Source organism: Miscanthus floridulus, chromosome 17 (assembly GCF_019320115.1).
Source record: "Miscanthus floridulus cultivar M001 chromosome 17, ASM1932011v1, whole genome shotgun sequence".
NCBI classification, from domain to species: Eukaryota; Viridiplantae; Streptophyta; class Magnoliopsida; order Poales; family Poaceae; genus Miscanthus; species Miscanthus floridulus.
Window position 1 is genome coordinate 10,832,518 of NC_089596.1, and position 21,028 is coordinate 10,853,545.

Sequence of the window (21,028 nt, forward strand, 5' to 3'; positions counted from 1 at the left end):
TCTCTTATAACAAATCAGCATTAACATGTGGCAACCAAATTTTAGCGAAACATGATAACTTTGTCAGAATCTCCCCGTTCAAATCTTGTAATTTCAGTAACAGATCAAATCAAATATTTGTTGACATATATGCCATGTTCGCTTCTCATATAATCCGTCTTTTTCAGCTTATTTTTTTTAGTCGTAACAGTATTTTTCTCTCGTAACGAATCAGCTAGAAGAGTGTTTTGTTTTTTTTACACTCATCCTCCGCCGGCTCATCGCATCCCAGCCGATAGCGGGTACGCGTCAGCGTCACAACAGTGGCATCGGGTCCAAGAAATCAGTGGCTAAAAGTTACTTCGCTGACCGGGAAGTTACCAGTCCAAGTAGTCTGCAGCGGCACGTCGGCACGTACAACCGCAACATCACACAAACATACATAGGCAAAATTAAAAAACTTGTACTCGCTCCGTCCCAAATTATAATCCAAAAATCTTAAAGAGTAAAAGTATCTCAAGTTTGATTAAAATTATATAATAAGATAGTAACATTTATGATATCAACCAAGTTCTTCATTAATTATATTTTCATAATATCACCATGTTCGTTTGTTGGTTTCAGTCTGGCTTATTCAACTAGCCAACCGTGTTTTTCTCTCACGGAAAACCAGCACAAGCACCAACCAGCGAACAGGTATCTATTTGATGTCATAAATCTTTGTAATTCTTTCTATATTTTTTTATCAAAGTTGAGATGTTTTAATTTGGGATTGAGGGAGGAATACGTATTTACAGGTATCCACAAGTATGCCTCGCCGACACGTCACATCACATTCCCAATCCCGCAGGTAGGAAACGAACAACATGGAATGGAATGGAAGCACACATCAGATTCAAAGATGGAGAACACTCCAGCCAGTCTGCCTCAGCGTCACTGTCCACAAGTCTTCGGTTCCAACACAAAGTTTCACACATCTTTTCAGTGAAATTCAGCAGAGTTCAGGGCAGGGCATAGGAGAGGGGGGCTAATTTTTTACTATTTGACTCTTTTTTCAAAGAAAATTTATGTTTGACTCCTGAAAGACTTAAACTCATCTTTTCAGAGACGTGTTACCTCGGCGCCAAGACTCATGGCGCCGACTCCCAGGGTCCAAAGATGAGTTTAAGTCTCTCAGGGGGGCCAAACGTAAATTTTCTTCGAAAAAAAACCAAATAGTAAAAAATTAGGGGGAGGGGGAATAGTATGCCATGCTTCACCTGCACTGCACTGCCCACCAGTCACCACAGGTTCAGAAGCAGCCAAACATGGCAGTGGATATAGAGCAGAAGGCCACAGAGATGTATAAATGGCCAATGAGGGTAACATGGGAAGGACAGTGACCACGTTGTCAAATCATGGATTAATTAAACTTAGAAGATTCGTCTCGCAAATTAGTCACAAGTTATGCAATTAGTTTCGTAATTAGTCTATTTAATACTTCATGCATGTGTCCAAATATTCGATGTGACAGGAATTTTAGGAGGTGGCTAAAGAACCAAACGGGCCACCATTCTCATCGCTCAAGCACAACAGGCGGTCGCAAATTACACGCGCCATTAATGCGCAGCTTGCACCAGCAGGTTTCAGGTCAAGACCAAACTCAGGAAAGGATGGCGTCCGACAGCGACGGCTTCCCCAAAAATCCAAATGCAGTCGAGCAAGCAAGGCACAAGGCAGCAATTGAAATATCCACACTGAGATCACTGCTCTCTTACCAGTTCAAATGAGCCTTGCCCAATTGTCCAGTTGCTGAACCTGGTTCAGATACACGTGGAATTCAATGACAAGGCTGTTAAAGGTGCCTGGGTTTTACTGTTATACCGATGACCGGCTTCTCCCCGGTCAGATTTGAATGGTGTGTTTTATTTGAGTTTGGGAATCGAACATAGAGACGAATTGTATAGATCCTTTTTGTGAATGACAAACAGATATGGTACAGTGCAAGGGACAACATCAGGTTCTCTGTTCAATTGTTCAAAGTATGGCAGGTGTATAGATGAAGGCAGAGCACCTCGTGGATACCTTCGCTCTGAAGGTCCTGCTTACTGAACAAAGCATGAACCTGGGCCGATTGGAGGCCTCCGAGCATAGTAGTTTGTGACTGGAGCCGCAGCAATGCCACGGTGATTCAGCAGGCATCTGAAATAGTGTAGCCGTGACAGGACGGTTGTTTCTACGTCTTGGGCAGTTATGGTCTCCAATTGACTCCACAGACGCTCTACAGTAATTGCAATGGCGACAAGTGAGTCCTTATGGAAAGAATGGAGGTAGAAAACCAATTGCGGTTCACACTTCCATGATGTGTCTCTCGTACCTGCTGCAGCAGCTGCTCGGGGCCATATTGTTTGTAGAACATCGGAGGTGTCTGCTGTCTCACCCCACATGCAAACTTCCCCACCAAGTACTAGCTTTTGCTGGTCTTTGTCACTGATCCCATCGAGTGGCTCGCCACTGTATACATCTTCCCAGGGAACATCAAGATGATCAAGGTACCAGACACCTTGATTGCTCATTATACATCTGAAACCCTTTGCCACAACCTTAGGGCAGACTCCAGGCCCCAGCCTGAAGTGTTTCATAAGTTAAACTTATTTAGCACTACGCATCGGTCACTAGTTTGGATATGGAAGATATGATTGCCAAGAAATGAAAGAAACAGGTTGTGTAGCATAAAATAGATAAATGATTTACCAATTGTGCACCACTGTCAGAGGATTGAGATTTTCTTGGAATGAATTGAAGGTTTCTTCCCTGCAGGCGCAAGTCAAAATTAAAGCTCATCATCTTCCCTTCAAACTCCAAAGTTCTAAGTAAACAAGGATATAAGGAACAGACCAATTCACAGGAATCCAGTTTAGCTTAATTGCCAACTCTTGGGCCTTCAGAACAAAGTATTTGTAAGCATCCTTTGTAGTCATGTTGTGCTCATTAAGCCTGGAATTGGGGATGTTAAACAATTAAATAGAAGGGCATATATGAATAAATCATGGATTAAACCTAGTTGTTGGATAAGATTCCATACCACTGCCTCACATGAGGTGTTGTGTTCCAGCACCCTGTCATAGATATTAGAATGAGTCTGGGAAAAACTTCAGGAGAAACAAAGAGGCACTCCAACACTAAATATTTATATATCACCATATATTTAGGCACGATAATGTTCCTGTATCAGTGACAATTATGCTCAACAGACAAAACATGGAGAAAAATTACACAAGATCCATTTGAGCATCAGAAGTAATATGGCACTTACTATCATTTTTGGTCATCAATAGAAAAAGATATACCTATGAAGGTGGTATGAATCACTCTGTTCAGAGTGTTTCTGAAAAATAGAATGGAAGTTGAAGTTGAAGTTGAAATTGATACAACAGAGCAAACAGAAATGATAGTATGTCATGGCAAAAAAAAAACACTATTAGAGACCCATATAACAACCTTCCTTAAAACAGAGTCTTAAACACTTATTTCGAAGTTAATCTGCAACAGAAATCAGCTAACCTGTATATACTTCATCACCACCCAAGTGAAACAGCCCGAATGGAAAGATTTTCCTCATATCTGAGAAGATAAAAAGGTCCACAATGATGAATCAATTTGTTATAATGCACAAATTGGTATATACAAAAGTCAGCAGAGAAATTATTATGGATCATTATCAATATTTGGTGCAGAAGTTTTGTACAGGATGATGGTCCAACTGTCACTGGATGATATTTTGTGCACATTGATTGCTTGCACATGCTTCTAAAGCAATCCAAGAGTTCAGTCCAATCTAAGAAATAAAAATGTATAGTTTCCCACTATGTTTTATGGAAGGCAGATCACGGATTTCTAAATAATAGATCTTTGATGTAACGATTGGCTAATTATTTAAGTCCATTTTATTAGCTGTGGAAGAGAATATTTCAGCAAAACACAACCCAATATTGAGTTGGTTAGTTCATATTTGTAATGATTTGTGGAACATCATTTCTAGATAAAAGTACTAAGTGCAATTTGGAAAAGAAACTCATATGCTCGATGAAATGAACTTGTATAGGGGCTCACACATCCACATGCCACATTGCATAATTTCAATGTATTCTTTTCACTTTCTTAAAAAAAAGCATATGGCGTGAAAATAATATGAAGTGGATGAGTACTTGTCCGATTAGTATTCAAGTCCTCATCGACTTAACTAGATTGAGAAAGAAGTGTGAAAGAAACTAACCAGACAAAATTCCAGAAATTACTTCAAACGTGAAATTACTAGAGACATCTAATGGCTCTGTACAATTGGGAGAAGGCCAGAGCTTTGGGTATCCATTTCCCCTGCAAAATGTAAATTTGTGAATAAACTTTCAAGATCAAATAATGGAGAAAAGCCGCATAACCATTGTAAATGTTTGGATGCCTATGTTAGGATTGATCTCCCACCAGTTAGGCCCAACGGCCTAATTGGGCCTTGTCCTCGCGCCCTGATCAGGGGCGCCCAACCCTACATGGTTGGTGGGCCCCCGTCGCACAGCGCTATAAAGGAAAGGTGGGGGCCGGGGCTCGCAGTACGAGGTTCACCGCGCCGCCAGTCACCCCACCGATATCCTATCCCTAGACCCGATCTTGAGAAGGGGACGCTGCCAGCGACGGGAAGCACCACCGACGCCGGCAACGCCACCCGACGCTCACGCCGCCACCGAGGACGCCACAGCGCCACTCCCTCTCCACCGAACGTCGCTGCCGGCGCGCAGATGGCGTCCGTCAACGAAACCCCGGCCGGAGCTTCGACAACTACGGCATTTCGATGGTTTGCTAACCTATCACCCCTCTCTCTATCTCTCTGTGAATCCCGAACATCTATTACTACTATGCTAAGTATCCCGATCCGATGAATATACCTAAAACGAAATCTAACAATGGTACCGGAGCCACGGTTCGACAAGAAATCAGATCGGGCTAAGTGAAACCGACCGATCTGATGCAGGATCGGGAAAGAAAGTAGAAAACCGAACCCTAAGACCTAACCCTAATTCCCCAAATCAAAATCTGAAGAAGGGATTGAAGAAGGGAAAAGGGGAGGGTCGGATTCTGAGAACCCTAGACGCAAATCCGAAAGAGAGAAAAAGGGGAAGAAGAAGAAGAAGGGTCGAACCCTAACCCTAATCCCATTTTTTCCATTCGGATGAACGAAAAGAAAGAAATAAAAGGCAAAGAAAACGAATCGGCAAGAACAAACCCTAACCCGAATCGGCAAGAACAAACCCTAAACCTAACCCTAGTTTTTTCCCCATTCGGATAAACCCGAAAAGAACAACTCAAAGAAAGAAAGGGGAAAGAAGGGGTAGGGTTAGGGTGCGTCGGATGAACTTTCACCGGCGCGGAAGAAGAAGAGCCGAACCGGTTTTTTCGCCTGGCGCCGGGAGAAGAAGCCGAGCCGGGGCGCGGGCTCGCCGGGCTCGGCCAAGGGAGCGCCGCGGCCTAGGCCGCTCGACGGCGGCGTGCTCACCCGTTGGGGAGCACGCGCGCCGGCGAGGGGGCCGGCGACGGCGCAAAGGACCGCTCGCTCGTCGTTGTTTCGCTCTCGGTTGCGGCTCGCTGCTGCGGCTGAAGAGAGATGAGAGAGAGCGGCGAAGAAGAGAGAGAAAGGGAAGGGCCGAATGGCTAGGGTTTCCAGGGCGCCGGCCACGGCGACGCTTTTGATCCGCGCGAAACGGCCGCTCGGCCGTCGGATCGAGACGAACGCTCGAGATGCACTGGGCCAACTCGAGGCCCAGGCGGGAGTGCGCTGCCGAGGCGCTTTGCCGGCCCAGGCCCAGGTTGCGGCCTGGGTGCGGCCTGGGCGAGACGCGCGGACGCGGGGCTGTCTTGGGCCGCTGCAGCGCGCGCTGCTGGCTGGGCCGAGCCGGTTTTCAGCGCGTTTTGGGCCGCGCTGGGCTGAAATGAAAGAAGGAAGAAAAATGAAATTTTGTTATAATTTTCCAGGAGTAATTTAAATGCATATTTTGATGAATTTGAATGATTTTGATACAATTTTCTGTGCAAATTTTATCCAACGATATTTTGCCTCAGAAAACAATGAATTTTTTAGTGCTTCTGGAAAATAATAACTATGAAAAGATTATTAATGTTTCCGCTGTGCATGATAATTATTGTTCTCTTTGATTAAATTTGAACCAACGGGATAATTTAATTTTAAGAGAAATGAATTTCTGATAATTTTGATGCGATTATGATACTGTTATTTTCTGACCAACGTTGTTAATAACAATATTATAATTTTTGATCCATGAGAAATTGTGCATTAATTTTACTTCTGCCCAACGGTGATGTAAAATGTTTTGCATGGATGAATTATAAGTTTTAATTTGACCAACGTTGAGTTAAAGCATGAAATTTTACGTATAAATGTTTCTTACTTACTCTGGTGTGATTTCAGGAGGCAAATGCATTGTGAACATTGCCAACATCCCGACACTCAACGGAACCAATCACCGTGTGTGGCGGGAGAAGTATGAATTGGAACTTGCGTTGGGAGAGGTCGATTTTGCCATCACCTCACCGTGTCCTACTGAGTCAGAGGACCCGGTGAGAGGTGACAATGAATCTGACGCTGATTTCGCTTCTCGAAAGCGTGATCATGCTGAAATAAGAATGAAATATGACCTTGAACATAGGCAATGGACTCTCTCCAACCGCAAGTGCCTGTTGGTAGCCAAAGCCACCATAGAAGAACAGATAAGGGGCTCAATCCCTGAATGTGCTACTGCCAAAGAATATCTTGAGAAAATCAAGAGTCAGTTTACTGGGTCTACCAAGGCCACAGCAAGTTCACTGATTAAGAAGCTTGTGAATGAGAAATTCACTGGTGGTAGCATAAGAGAGCACATTTTGAAGATGAACACTACGGCATCTAAGCTAAAAGAAATGAATTTAAAGGAGGAGGATTTCCTGATTCATTTGATTTTTGCTTCTTTGCCAAAAGAATATGACACCTTCATTGTGAACTATAATATGCAGCCTGAAAGATGGGGCATAGAAAGACTCATCTCAATATGTGCTCAAGAAGAGGAGAGGATAAAGTCCTCACAAGGTGAATCTGCTCATTTTGTGAAGGACAACAAAAGAAAGAACTTTAATGGCAAGAATTCTAAACCACAAGGGAAACCTAAGTGGGATAAGACCTCTTCCTCCAGTTCACAGGGAAAGAAACCCTAGGATTCTGAGAATCAGCAGTATGGTGGAGCTGAAAAAGATCAGTGCAAGCACTGCTTCAAGAAGGGACACTACAAGAGGGATTGTCCAGACTTCCTGAAATCTCTGCTAAAGAAAGGTGATGAATTTATTACATTTGTAGATGAATCCCTGTATTTATGTTATGATAAATCCACTTGGTGGGTTGATTCAGGAGCAACTACTCATGTTGCAAATTCTTTACAGGGGTTAAGTGGGACGAGAACCTTGCAAAGAGGAGAAAGAACGATTAAAGTTGCAAATGGACTGCAAGCCAATGTTGAAGCCATTGGAGATTTTTCTTTAGAATTGAATAATGGTTTTGTACTTAGACTTAAAGAAGTACTTTATGTTCCCTCTTTGCGTAGAAATTTGATAAGTGTTTCGAAACTTGATGATGATGAATTGATTGCCATTTTGGTGATGGCAAGTGTAAGATACTGGTTAATAATAAATGTGTTGGTCTTGCCTTCCGACAAGACAAGCTTTATTTATTATCTCTTGCTGAGAATGCGAACAATGTATGTGATGAGAATGTGAATGATTCCCCATTCTACGGATGTAACTAAGAAGCGGAAGAGAATTGATACTGTCTCTTCGAAATTATGGCATTGTCGCTTGGGCCATATTTCGAGGGGGAGAATGGAACGATTGGTTAAGGAATCAATTCTCCCGCACTTAGAATTTTCAGATTTAGAGCAATGTATTGATTGCATCAAAGGAAAGTATGTCAAGAAAATTAAGAAAGATGCCAAACGAAGCACAGGAATTTTAGAAATAATCCACACAGATATATGTGGTCCTTTTCCTTATGAAAAGTGTGGATGGTTATGACTCGTTTATAACATTCACAGACGACTACTCTCGTTATGGCAATATTTATCCAATTAAAGAAAGATCGGAAGCATTGGATAAATTCAAAATATTTAAAGCTGAAGTTGAAAATCAGCACAATAAGAAAATCAAGATAGTACGATCAGACCGAGGTGGAGAGTACTATGGGCGACATACCCCATATGGCCAAATTCCTGGACCATTCGCAAGGTTCCTACAGGAAAATGGCATAGTTGCTCAGTACTCCACACCGGGGGAGCCTCAGCAGAATGGAGTGGCTGAAAGACGTAACCGTACCTTAATGGATATGGTAAGAAGCATGATGAGTTACTCCACATTACCGATTAGTTTATGGATGGAGGCACTGAAAACCGCCATTCACATACTTAATCGAGTACCAAGTAAATCGGTGCCTAAAACACCGTATGAATTATGGACAGGAAGGGAACCCTCACTTAACCATTTGCGTGTGTGGGGCTGTCCAGCTGAGGCAAAAGTGTTTAACCCAAACATAGGAAAGTTAGACTCCAAGACAGTCAGCTGCCATTTTATTGGCTATCCAGAAAGATCGAAAGGATATCGCTTCTATTGTCCTGACAGACATACGAAGATTGTAGAAACAAGACACGCTGTGTTCTTGGAGGACAACATGATCAGGGGGAGCATGGTAGCACGAGAAATCAGCCTACAGGAGAAGCGGGTACATGTACCCACTCCGATGGTTGAAGAACCATTCTTCACGCTACCTGCTGCTGTTGCACCGACAGTGCAGGACACTGTAGTGCCAACACCTGTTGCAAGTTCTCCCGTGGCGACAATGAATGAACATGAGGAACCTATCCTTGAGGAGCCTATCCTTGAGGAACCTATAGAACCAAATGTTGCACATGAGGAAGAACAACAACAGCCCAATGTGGAACAAGTGCCGGAGGCACCTAGAAGGTCTCAAAGAATAAGAAGATCAGCTATTACTGATGACTATGAAGTTTATGAAACAGAAGAATGTCAGATGGGGGATGATCCCACCTCATTTGAAGAAGCCATGAGAAGCGACCACTCATCAAAGTGGCTTAAGGCCATGGAAGATGAATTGAAATCAATGAGTACCAATAAAGTTTGGGACTTAGAAAATATTCCTAAAGGAGCCAAAACAGTAGGCTGTAAATGGGTCTACAAAACGAAATATGACTCCCAAGGGAATATAGAAAGATTTAAAGCGCGACTTGTGGCGAAAGGCTTCACGCAAAGAGAAGGGATTGATTACAATGAGACGTTTTCTCCAGTCTCATGTAAAGATTCCTTCAGAATTATAATGGCACTTGTAGCCCACTATGATTTGGAGTTGCATCAAATGGATGTAAAGACGGCTTTCCTAAACGGGGATTTGGAAGAAAATGTTTATATGGCACAACCGAAAGGTTTTGTCGTAAAAGGAAAGGAAAATATGGGATGCCGCCTAAAGAAATCAATCTACGGATTGAAGCAAGCTTCAAGACAGTGGTATTTGAAGTTTGATAGAATCGATAAAAGGTTTTGGGTTTGAAGAAAATGTTGAGGACAATTGCGTTTATGCAAAGTTCAGGAATGGAAAGTACATATTCCTAATTTTGTATGTAGGATGATATCTTGCTTGCTAGTAGTGATATCAATCTACTAATGGAAACGAAGAAATTCTTGTCCTCAAACTTTGATATGAAAGATCTCGGTGAGGCCTCGTTCGTTTTGGGAATAGAGATTCACCGAGACAGGAGAAAAGGGGTTCTAGGATTATCGCAAAAGGCATACATAGAAAAGGTCCTGAAGAAATTTAGTATGCATGCGTGCAGTCCTTCACCTGCTCCTATAGTCAAGGGACGATAGATTTGGGGAACATCAGTGTCCCAAGAACCAATATGAAATTGACCGAATGAAAGCAGGTACCGTATGCTTCAGCTGTTGGAAGGTTTACAATATGCTCAAGTGTGTACACGCCCTGACTTAGCTTTTGTTACCGGGTTACTTGGCAGATATCAAAAGAATCCAGGAATTGAACATTGAAATTAGTGAAGAAAGTCCTGCGTTATTTGCAGGGTACGAAAGGCCTCATGCTTACGTATAGAAGATCTGATTCCCTGCAGATAGAGGGGTATTCAGATTCTGATTATGCGGGAGACGAAAGAAAATCCACGTCAGGATATGTATTTACTCTCGCAGGAGGGGCTATATCGTGGAAAAGCTCCAAACAAACCGTAACTACATCCTCGACAATGTATGCCGAGTTTGTAGCATGCTATGAGGCAACGGGACCAGGTGAATTGGCTGAAGAAATTCATACCCGGATTGAAAGTGATTGATGATATAAATGAACCACTGAGATTGTATTGTGATAACAATCCAGCGGTACAGTATGCTCACAACAATAGGTCAAGTGGTGCTGCCAAACACATTGACATAAAGTACTATGTTGTGAAAGATAAAGTTCGGGATCATATAATAAATCTTGAGCATATAAGTACAGAGAAAATGCTCGCGGATCCGCTCACAAAGGGCTTACCACCCAACGTGTTCAGAGAACACGTAGCCGGCATGGGTTTAAGGGAAAGCCTATGATTCCCGAACATACGAAGGGCCCAAAGAAAGTTTACATTTCAAAACGGAGAAGTGTATTATGGCTGTTAGTCCTAACGGCACTAATTGCTGTGACGATGGGACAGTTCTATACACTAATCTGTGATGAAATAGGATGGAAGCAAGATAAATATGAATTGAAAGTTTTGAGTATGAAATTAAAGAACGAAGAATAGATGAGAGATCAAGGGGGAGAATGTTAGGATTGATCTCCCACCAGTTAGGCCCAACGGCCTAACTGGGCCTTGTCCTCGCGCCCTGATCGGGGGCGCCCAACCCTACATGGTTGGTGGGCCCCTGTCGCACAGCGCTATAAAGGAAAGGTGGGGGCCGGGGCTCGCAGTACGAGGTTCACCGCGCCGCCAGTCACCCCACCGATATCCTATCCCTAGACCCGATCTTGAGAAGGGGCGCTGCCAGCGACGGAAAGCACCACCGACGCCGGCAACGCCACCCGACGCGCACGCCGCCACCGAGGACGCCACAGCGCCGACTCCCTCTCCACCGAACGTCGCTGCCAGCGCGCAGATGGCGTCCGTCAACGAAACCCCGGCCGGAGCTTCGACAACTACGGCATTTGATGGTTTGCAACCTATCACCCCTTTCTCTCTGTCTCTCTATGATCCCGAACATCTATTACTACTATGCCAAGTATCCCGATCTGATGAATATACCTAAAACGAATCCTAACAGCCTAATCATATAATGTAGTTAGAAATATGTGGACAAGTATGCATTATTTTCAGTTGAAATGTAAATCAACGGATCAAAATCAAATAAGGGGAATTATGTTGATTTGTTGATGTGGGTACCGTAGGACATATGCTGTACCCTGGTGGCCAGGAACAAAAAAACTGGACCTGCGAGGGTATGACCACCCCCAGGCATTACATTAAGAAGAAGACCTTCTCACGCAGGCCCCGAAAACCCCCGAACCCCTGCCCCACCCTTACACAGCGGCACCGTCGCCTTGTGAGAACGGGCCGATCCTTAGACCTGTGCTTTGGCGTGGGACAGACGAGGGGATTTTTTTAACCCCAACCTGAAATTCGCTCCCACGGGGAGTCGAACCCAGGACCTGAGGAGTGCCGCCGGGACGCTCTAACCAGTTGGACTAGAGGCCCTTTGGCGTGGCCAGGAACAACTAACTGCTTGATCAATCAATACTTGTAACACTAAGTGACGCCATGAAATAACAACCATTAATTTCTTCAATTGTGCAGGAGATAACTAAGTCGCACTTAACAAAGCAACTGGCAAAAATCTACACTGGAACAGAGGGAGAAGTCACTGTCTCTCTGAACATCATATGAAAAGCTACATGCAAACTTACCATGATTTTGCATGACCAGGCACGTCAATTTCTGCCATGACATTGATACCTGTGAAGAGTATAGTACTAGTAAGGATGATATTAGATAATGCAGTGATATATGTAAAGATGCTATGCTAATTTACCCTCCCTCCCTCTTTTTCTCTTTCTTCTCCTAGTACAGTTTGTTTCTCCCTTTTTTTTCCTTTGCTTTGTACAGCACTTTTTCCTTACTTATATGTCTATATTTTACCACAGTGGACAAAAAAAACTATGACTTGTAATTTCTACTGAAATAGTTATATAATATAGTCAATTAGATCGAAGATAATATATGCATGGATATTGTATGTCTGCACTCTGAAGTAGCAAGTGACCGAAAGTACCTCTTTTCTTAGCGTAGCTTTACCGTGTCGAAGTATGGGACAAGATATGGAAGCAATTAGAGAACATCAGTCAGCAAAAGAACTAAGATGAGAAAATAAAAAGCTAATGCTAAAGTGGAATGATATAATGACATACTTGACAATATCATGTGCATCTTCCACGGTGTAGCGCTCCCATTTGGAGTATGAACCTTTCCAAAGGTTTGGATATGTTGGCACCTCCAATGGAAAGGATTGCTCATCGATGATATGCCAATGAAGAACGTTCTACTGAACACAACTCCAGGTTTCAGTACATGGGAGTTCTGTTAGTGGTAGCATAACAAGCACGATTCAAAAGACGGTAGTATTACCAGCTTAGCAAACGACATAGAGTCGATCACTTGCTTAATAACATCGACTGGAAGATAATGCCGTGAGGTGTCTGCAATACATGCGATAGAAGCAAGATTAATCATTTCACACTTTACGTTTTGTTTCTTGTGGATAACTCATAGTGATTTTAGTACAAGCATTAAGCTACATTTTTACCTAGGAGCAGCCCACGAAAAGCAAAGCGGGGCTCATCTTGAATATGCCATGGGGCATTCCGCACTTCAACATTTTTGGTATCATAGTTGAAAACACAAAGTTGACTGAATGTCTGCCAATCAATTAAATAAGTAATGTTTATGTGCATGCTCCAAAATCTTAAAACATCAAACCATGTTTACAATCAGCAGGTTTAAAAGTAAAAGCTGAATAAATTTGAAAACGAAAAGGTGTCATTTGCACACTGAGTTGGTACCTCCAGTCCACGAATAGCTCCATATATTGTGTTTGCCTACAAGTACAGATAAAGTACGGCTTCAGTCACAACATCGAAGCACATAAAAGTGAAAACCAAATAACTTTGCAAACCAAGCATATGCTTGGTAAAAAAAAGAAGAAGATCAATACAAATGCAAGTATGTCATCGTGTGTGCACTCCATCATAGGACTAGTTCCTATGGATAAGAAAGACAGCTTAGACTAAAATCATGCCCTCATACTACTTGCACAAGATATTAAGTGGTCGGTATGCCAGTGATGCTTAATAGTTTATCTCAACTGCCTTATAAGCTTCAATCACTAACCATTATTTAGTCCATTCTGGTGAAAAAAAAACTCAACTACTAGAACAATTCCAGATTTCTCGTGAAAAGCACCAACAACGCGAAGGAGTAACATCCGAAAACAATGGAGAACTATTAACTGTACAGTCAACTCCAAAAGCCGCACAATTCGCAGCCGATCGAGGAGGCAGGGAGCACAGCTGTAGTGAATTGAACAAAAGCTACAGAGCAGAACCGTGGGGCGAAGAGGCCAGACGACCAGACCTCAATGATTGCTCCTCCGACGATGGAATTGACGCCGCCCGCCGCCCCCACGTAGATAGCGTAGCTCTCATCCACCCCCAGCGCCAACTACATACACGGAACCAAAAAAAAAAAATCGTCAGACCCGCTCGTGCACTGACTGACTGATTCAAACGAAAGCAGCCAGCAAGCAAGCTACACTACGCACCGTGTCGTTGGCGGAGTTGACGACGATGGTGAGCCTGGTGACGTCGTACCGTGCCCCGCGCGGGCGCGCGGCGTGCGCCCACGGCGCGAACACGAGGCCCCGGTACCGCTGGAACGCCTCCGCCAAGGCCGGGGAGCGGCCGCCGGGGCCCTGCGGGTCGAGCGCGAGGTCCGGGTCCACCGTCAGGGTCCGGGACCCGGACGAGACGCTCTTGGGCAGCGGCCAGAGGTAGACGGGCTCTCCAGCGGTGGACGCGTTCGCGGCCGGCGACGCGTGGCGCCGCGCGCCGGCGGCGGCGCCGGCGAGGAGGAGGGCGGAGAGGAGGTAAGCGGGGAGGTTGGGGGGCATTTTGGGAAGGTTGGATACAATTTTAATGTGCTGACGGAGTGATGGTTTTCAGTGATTTGGATACGAGAGAGAATCGCGGGGATCAAATTTATATACGTGGCCAAACAACTCGAGCGTTTTTCGTAGAGGTCCTCAATGTTTTCACATATATCGTCATAATGTTTAGGTCCCATTGGACTTGGAGTGGACACTTTGGAGTGAAGTGCTAATGTCTGTTAAAAGAAAGTTTGCAAGAAGAGGAAAGAAATTAAGAGTAATCATGTTCTAAGAGTAGAACCTCCTTACACTAAGTTGTTTTTTTAAGATCCAAAACCTGCTGGCTTACACCAGTTGTTTTTTCGAGGATCTAGAGCCAGCTTTAAAAATTAGTATTTATGTAAGTACAAGGACACTATGTAGACGGAACAAGCCGTGTGTCATCTTCTACTCTTGGCGGCATACTCCCTGTGCTTCAAATTATAAACTGTTTTGACTTTTTTAATGTATTGTTTTTACTATGTGTTTAGAGATAGTGTATATGAATATATTTAAGTGCATAGTAAAAGTGGTGTATATAAAAAAAATCTTATAATTTAGAATAGAGAGAGTACCTCCTAGAGGTTGTTAGTGAAGGTCACAATGACTTGGATCCGTCACAACGGCTTAATAGTCGCAAGCATGAGAGGGAGTAAGATCAAAAGGGGACTAATAAATGCAATCTTTGCACACTAAGGTAGGGGATGTTGCACATAATGTTTGTCTAAACACTAAACAATTGATCGTCCGTAAATAACAGACCATACGATCGTTGTAAAAGAGGGCCGTTCGAAGGGACACGGTTGGCCATCCTACAACGTTTAAAACAGGCCGAACATCCATTTAGGCAAAAGGTGGGAAAAAAAGATAGAACAATTTAGTATGAAAGACGGAGGTTTATACATACGTCGGGGATTGTTTGCTACTAGCTTGGTATGGACACACGGGGTTCATACAATCAGCCTGTTCGCTGGTTGGTATCTGGATTGGTTGGTATCTGGATTGGCTGGTGCTGGTTTTTTATGAGAGAAAACACTGTTGGCTGGTTGAATAAGTCTAGCTAAAACCAACAAGCGAACATGATGAATGCAGCATGTGTAACAAAGTTTGCCTCGTACAGGGTAGGTCGAGTGCAAAACTGCAAATACAGACCGTGTAGGGGGGTTTTCTGTGTACGTGCAAGGTGTTGTTCGTTTCGTTAAAATTTAGCTTATGCTAATTTGTTACGAGACACTGAAAAATACGACAGAAATAGTGCAACAGAAGAGAACCATAGATGCGACTGCGACGTACAGATGCATAACGCAACGGGGCTCTCGCTCAACCGCTCTCACGAGGGACCGGCGGCACCGCGAGGCAGCATACGATATGATATGGATCAGCGCGCATGGGTCCCACCTTCCAGGGACGTAACTTAACAAGGAGAGACCAAGTGCTCCCGTTATGCAATTATTATATTTTTTTGCACTCCTCTTATGTTTCAAGTGACTGAATTTTAAGATAATTTTAGACAACACTAGTATAAATAAATTGTTACTTTTATGATTTGTTACTTATCTTTGTGTCATATAACATATCAAAATTTGTCCTAATTATAGAAACAATTATATATTGTTAATTGTCTTTGTGCCAATACAGATTAGCTTTTGTAGAGTTTGTGGTTTTGTCTAATGAGTTTTTTAATCGTAGATTAGAATCGAAAATTGCAGATTATGCTTACAGAAAATTACAACGAACTAAAGCTACAATTTTAACATAAAATATACAATAACCATCGTAATTCAAACGCCCTGAATTTTAGCAAGTCTCAATGTTTTTAGGAAATTATTATTATTAGCAAAGGCCAATTGTTGTCGACTTGCAGTTGCAGCGAGTCCATCTGTTTCGGGACCTATGACTGAGAGAAAAATATTATAGACTGCCAATTGCCAACGTAGCTTCCCTTGGTTGCTGCAAATTTGTTTCGCCGTTCAATGCATACGTACATTTTGTTCGTCCTTGTCTGGACCTTGCAGTACAAACCAAGGTTTGTGGTGCATCCTTTGGAGTGAAGACGGCCTTAGCTTAGCTAGAGTGGACAGACAACGACAGGTAGGTGGCCTGCAGCTGTGGAAATTATACTCTGACGAGTGTTGAGCTAGAAGAAGACACTTTACTCTAATACTCCTAGTTATTCTTGTAAAAGAAATACTAGTGTGCAGAACATTTTTTCAATTTTTAAACCAAAACCATGCAGAACATTTTCAATTTTATACTCCTAGTTTTTCTTGTAAAAAAATAGTGTTCAGAACATTTTCAATTTTTAAACCAAAAACCATGGAGGTTGTTTAGCTCATCCGGACCCGTTGCGCGGTCAAGCAACTCGTTGGTTTTCGCTACCAGCCTGCTGCCGGAAATCGCGTGCCGTCAGTTGGGCCTCTCTAAGACCAAACATCCTTAAGCATTCGGCTAAAGGCCCAAACAGGCCCAGAGCGTAATGTCCCCCCTTGCACGGAAAAAATAAAAGCAGGTAATTTTTTTAAAAAAAAGCAGTATAATGTCAAAAATAATAAAAAAAGTAGTAGTTTCTCAAAAAGAAAGAAAAAACAGTAATAATAATAACAAATAAACATAGGACAAACACAGAGAGAGACGATAATTAACCACCACAATAATAATGATTAACAAAAGCGTGCATGAGAGATCGTATTCATCTCCGAAGCAGTTTGCCGTTCAATGACGGGACCCCTTCTCTAATACCCTGACTTGACGACGCTAAGACTACTGACCGACGCACTGAACGACTGAAGAGGCTGCAAGCCGCCGCCGACGACCACTCTCTTTATTAACCACGACCTGACGACGATGACACCGAGACTCTCCTAACTCTCCTCCCCGTGGGGCGTGGGCGTGGGCGTCCGGCTTCCGGCTGCTGCTTCAGTGGGAGCTGGGAGGCGCGAAGAAGATCTCCGAGTCGAGCCTCTTGGAGCGGAACAGCTGCTCCATCTCCGGCGTGGTGTTGAACGACGCCTGCAGCACCTCCAGCCGAGATGGCCTTCCACACCGACGTCTTCCCCGCCAGGTGGCTGAAGATCGGGCTGCAATGTCGTTTCCAAACAAACATCCAGTCAATTTCCAGTACAATTCGCAGGCAAGCTCATCGAAGACGAACAATGCACTTACTTCGGGGTGGTGATGATGGAGAACCACTCCATCCCGGACGCGTCGGCGATCTTGGAGACGACGTGGAACCGAGGCACGATGAAGAGCACCCCACCCTCAGCTCGGGTCTCCAGGACGCGCTTCCCGTCAGGCCCGACCACCTGGACCCTCCCGCTGCCACGCACGATGTACGTGACCTGGTACGCTGAGTCGCACGAGAAGCCCGGGGAGCACATGGAGTGCGCGTCGATGCGGACCAGGTCGGCGCCCAGCCCGACGTCCTTCACCAGCGGGAGGTTCGCCGTGTTGAGCACCACCACGCGGCCTCCGCCGGGGATGTCCACGTCCAGCGGCGCCTCCAGGCAGTTGAGCGCCATGCCCTCGCGATCCTTGGCCGAGCCCGCCGGCAGCGCGATGGAGGTCTTCACGATGCCGGAGGCCGGCTGGCTCGACACCAGCTTCGCGGCGTCGGACTCCGGCAGGTCCCATGCGCGGGACACGAACTCCGTGGTCAGGCCCGTGAAGATGCCTGTGGAGCCAGTGAGCTGGAAGTTCGGTGAACTGGCCCGGCTTGTGGCCCTTGGAGGTGTCGCCGAGGAAGAGGACGGTCAGGTCGGACGACGCGGTGGGGGCGTTGTGCCACCATGTCAGGACGCCGAAGGGGAGAGCGAGGGCGTCGCCTTCCTTCACGGCCACCACCTTCTCCTTGGTCGCCTCCGGCAGGACGATGCCGCAGGTGCCAGTGCCTGCAGTTCGGTTCAAGCATCAGATCAGATATGCTATGTATCAATCAGAACCAGAGAACATGAGGAATTCATTCACTGCAACGAAGGGTTTACAAAACAGAGAACAGCTAATTGAGATGCCACTGGAAAATTCAACTACAGCGATGCCATTGCAGCTCGATCACGACCCCTACTTAAACTAAGACTTCACGATCATCAATCAAACTAGTAACGACTTGCCACAACAGTAGACAATGCAATTCGAATTTTTATATAAACAAATTAATTCACAACAGTAGACCATGCAATTCGAATTTTTTAAACAAATTAATTCGAGATTCTGATTGACGAATATAATCCATTAGATTAGATAATAAGAAAGCAGCTACAAAGTGATGCCATCGCATTCGCATGGTGATAAAACTGTGAACATGAATGACTCAATCAGGAATTCGTTCACTGCAATGAAGGGTTTTCAGAACAGAGAACAACTAATGAAGCTAGTATAGACAAACTAACACAACGAATTAGTGAGATGGCACTGGAAAAAGTCAACTGCAGCGCGATCACGACCCCTACTCTTCACGATCAATCAAACTAGTAACGACTTGCCACAACAGCAGACCATTCAATTCGAAATTTTCTAGACAAATCAATTCGAGATCTGATGCACGAATATAACCCATTAGATTAGATTATAACAAACTGATGCCATCGCAATGATGATAAAATTGCGAACAGGAATGACTCAATTCTCTTCTCCATAGTACGTTACCAATCTGAAACCCACAACCATGCAAACCAAATTGGAAGCATCCAACCACGTCGACATCACAGTTTAGTCCACAAACTAGATGATGTCCACCCCCTTACCCCCACCTCCAAGCCCACCCCACGATTCCAAACTAAAACAGAGGGATCCGTGTAATGTCAAAATTACGAACACATGATTGCAAAATTACGAACGAGTGATGCGGTAACAAATTACTTTTCAACCACTACTGACACATCCCACCACCACCTCCTAATCTAAATCTAATCTAACCTGTCCAAATAAATTCAAATCCAATCGCAACACAAGGCACACGTCAGCGTCAGCAACATACTGAACCTGCCCTGCTGTAAGATGCTGCAAGAGGTAGGTAAGAGCAGAGGAGGCGATCGATCAGACCTTGGAGGACGTAAGCGACCTTGGCGGAGTCGGAGTAGCTGGGGAGCGCGAGGCCACCGGCGGCGAGCGAGAGCTTGGCGGCGCCGATGGAGGCGACGCCGAGCATGGGCAGGTCGGCGGGGCTCCACTCGTAGTAGGCGCCGCCGTCGCCGCCGTACGCCTTCCTGGGCTGCTTGGGGATCAGATCCACCGCCGCCATCGCTGGAAGTGGAAGAAGGCTGGGTCGACGAGCGGAAGTGGTGGACTGGTGGTGACGGGGGTGGTGATCGGGATCGGAGGCTTTGGTGTTTGTGAGATGGAGGAGGCCTATTTATAGCGGGATCGGATGGCGGCGAGTAACCGCGGCTGATCCGAGATTAACGGGCAGATTAGGGAGTTTATCCTCTCCCTCCTCATCCTGTAAAAACGGGTGCTTGTGCTTATCCTCCACGCACGGGCGGGCTGCTTAACAACAGCTTTCCCCCTCCCCTACGGCGATGGCGCTGCACCTGGCAGCGCGGCGCGGAGCTCGCTGGCTCGCGGGGCACGTGTTCCCTTCGACAACCCGTTGCGTGGAGAAGGAGCGCTGCGCTGCGCTGCGATACAAGGTCTGGCTTGCGTCACACGACGGCGGGCGTTCCCAACCAAATCTTTCTGGTCGAATTCGAATTTGAGCTCGCTAATAACAAAATGATAAGGTTCATTATCCGTCATATAAGAATGATTAACTTTCTTGTTCTGATGACGAATCATTATTAGCACGAAGACGAACCCATCCGATTAGACAGTTTGGAATATGTTCTCCACGATTAACTCTTTTATTTGTTTTTCGAAGTTAAGTTATATAAATGTCTACAAACGTCGCCATCGCAGTACCACAACGGAGACAGCACGAGGGAATGTATCGTGCGCATGACAACCAACAGATAATGCGCTCTTACTTTGCACCAAACCATTTTCATTAACACGCACTAAAAAAAAAGATACCACGTCAGAAATATGCCCACATAACCTGCTGCTTCCAGGCGATCACAAATCCACTATCTACTCTTATCAAGCCAGCCGACTTTGGCCGATGAGGGTGTCCACGTTAGTGAAAAAAATTTACAGCGTCCGATCGTCTTTCCATGGTCCAAATTTATCCCACCGTTTTTACAGTATAACAGTTCAGCTGGTTCGGACAAAAAAAAGGAAAAAAAACTCCCTCGTCCTCTCCACCGAAGCCTCAAGGGCCGCATCCTCACGCTGCTTTCTGCCCTCGCGTCCACCGCGCCGCCCTCCAAGGCCGTCACCGTGGAGCTCCGCGTCCGCCTCTCCGACCCCCAGAGCAGCACGTAGGCCTGTGTGGACGGTCCCCGGTGCCGACGCCACGTCGACCTAGGGTTTCGACGCGGAACTGGCCCCAGCCCTGGCTCAGCCGGCGTGCCGGCGCGGGTGGTCGCGCTCCACGGCCGGCTCACCGTGCGGCGTGCTATCGGGCCGGCGGCGCCCCCAGTTTGCTGTGCCCTTGCTCCGGCGCCTCCCAGCGCCGCCCCCATCGCCCCTCCGCCGCTGCTGAGCGCCTCTTCGTGGACATGGCCTAATCGACGACTACATAACCAGGTAGCCGCATCAATTCCTGATTTATCCGTCCATACTGAATTAGCTTCAACATCTTATTTCTTCTAATATTAAATTTAGGATAAAATAAATACTGACAGCATTTCGCTCCGTCAAAATTTTACCTTCATGTATT

At 45.2% G+C, this 21,028-nt stretch overlaps 1 protein-coding gene and 1 pseudogene across 1 annotated transcript; both read right to left on the bottom strand.

Annotated features, from left to right (window-relative positions):
* Nucleotides 1–1,909: 1,909 nt before the first annotated feature.
* On the bottom strand, nt 1,910–14,308 carry LOC136517627 (beta-hexosaminidase 1-like). Its single transcript, XM_066511251.1, has 15 exons — nt 13,915–14,308; nt 13,728–13,814; nt 13,157–13,192; nt 12,901–13,012; nt 12,723–12,793; nt 12,506–12,636; nt 12,370–12,386; nt 12,005–12,053; nt 4,235–4,335; nt 3,523–3,582; nt 3,044–3,077; nt 2,857–2,955; nt 2,713–2,772; nt 2,336–2,586; nt 1,910–2,239 (listed from the first exon to the last, which is right to left on the bottom strand). The coding sequence occupies exons 1-15, from the start codon at nt 14,260–14,262 to the stop codon at nt 2,064–2,066; spliced, it is 1,632 nt and encodes a 543-aa protein (XP_066367348.1). The 5' UTR covers nt 14,263–14,308; the 3' UTR covers nt 1,910–2,063.
* Nucleotides 14,309–16,906: 2,598 nt separating this feature from the next.
* LOC136516665 (11S globulin seed storage protein 2-like) lies at nt 16,907–19,852 on the bottom strand (annotated as a pseudogene).
* Between the last annotated feature and the right edge of the window lie 1,176 nt (nt 19,853–21,028).

What these genes read in the sequence shown, in the direction of transcription:
- LOC136517627 (XM_066511251.1), bottom strand. Translation starts at nt 14,262, where the DNA reads ATGCCCCCCAACCTCCCCGCTTACCTCCTCTCCGCCCTCCTCCTCGCC. An exon ending in TCAACTCCGCCAACGACACG is followed by an intron (nt 13,815 to 13,914) that starts GTGCGTAGTGTA and finishes CCGTGTATGTAG; the next exon opens with TTGGCGCTGGGGGTGGATGA. An exon ending in CTATGTCGTTTGCTAAGCTG is followed by an intron (nt 12,637 to 12,722) that starts GTAATACTACCG and finishes TGTGTTCAGTAG; the next exon opens with AACGTTCTTCATTGGCATAT.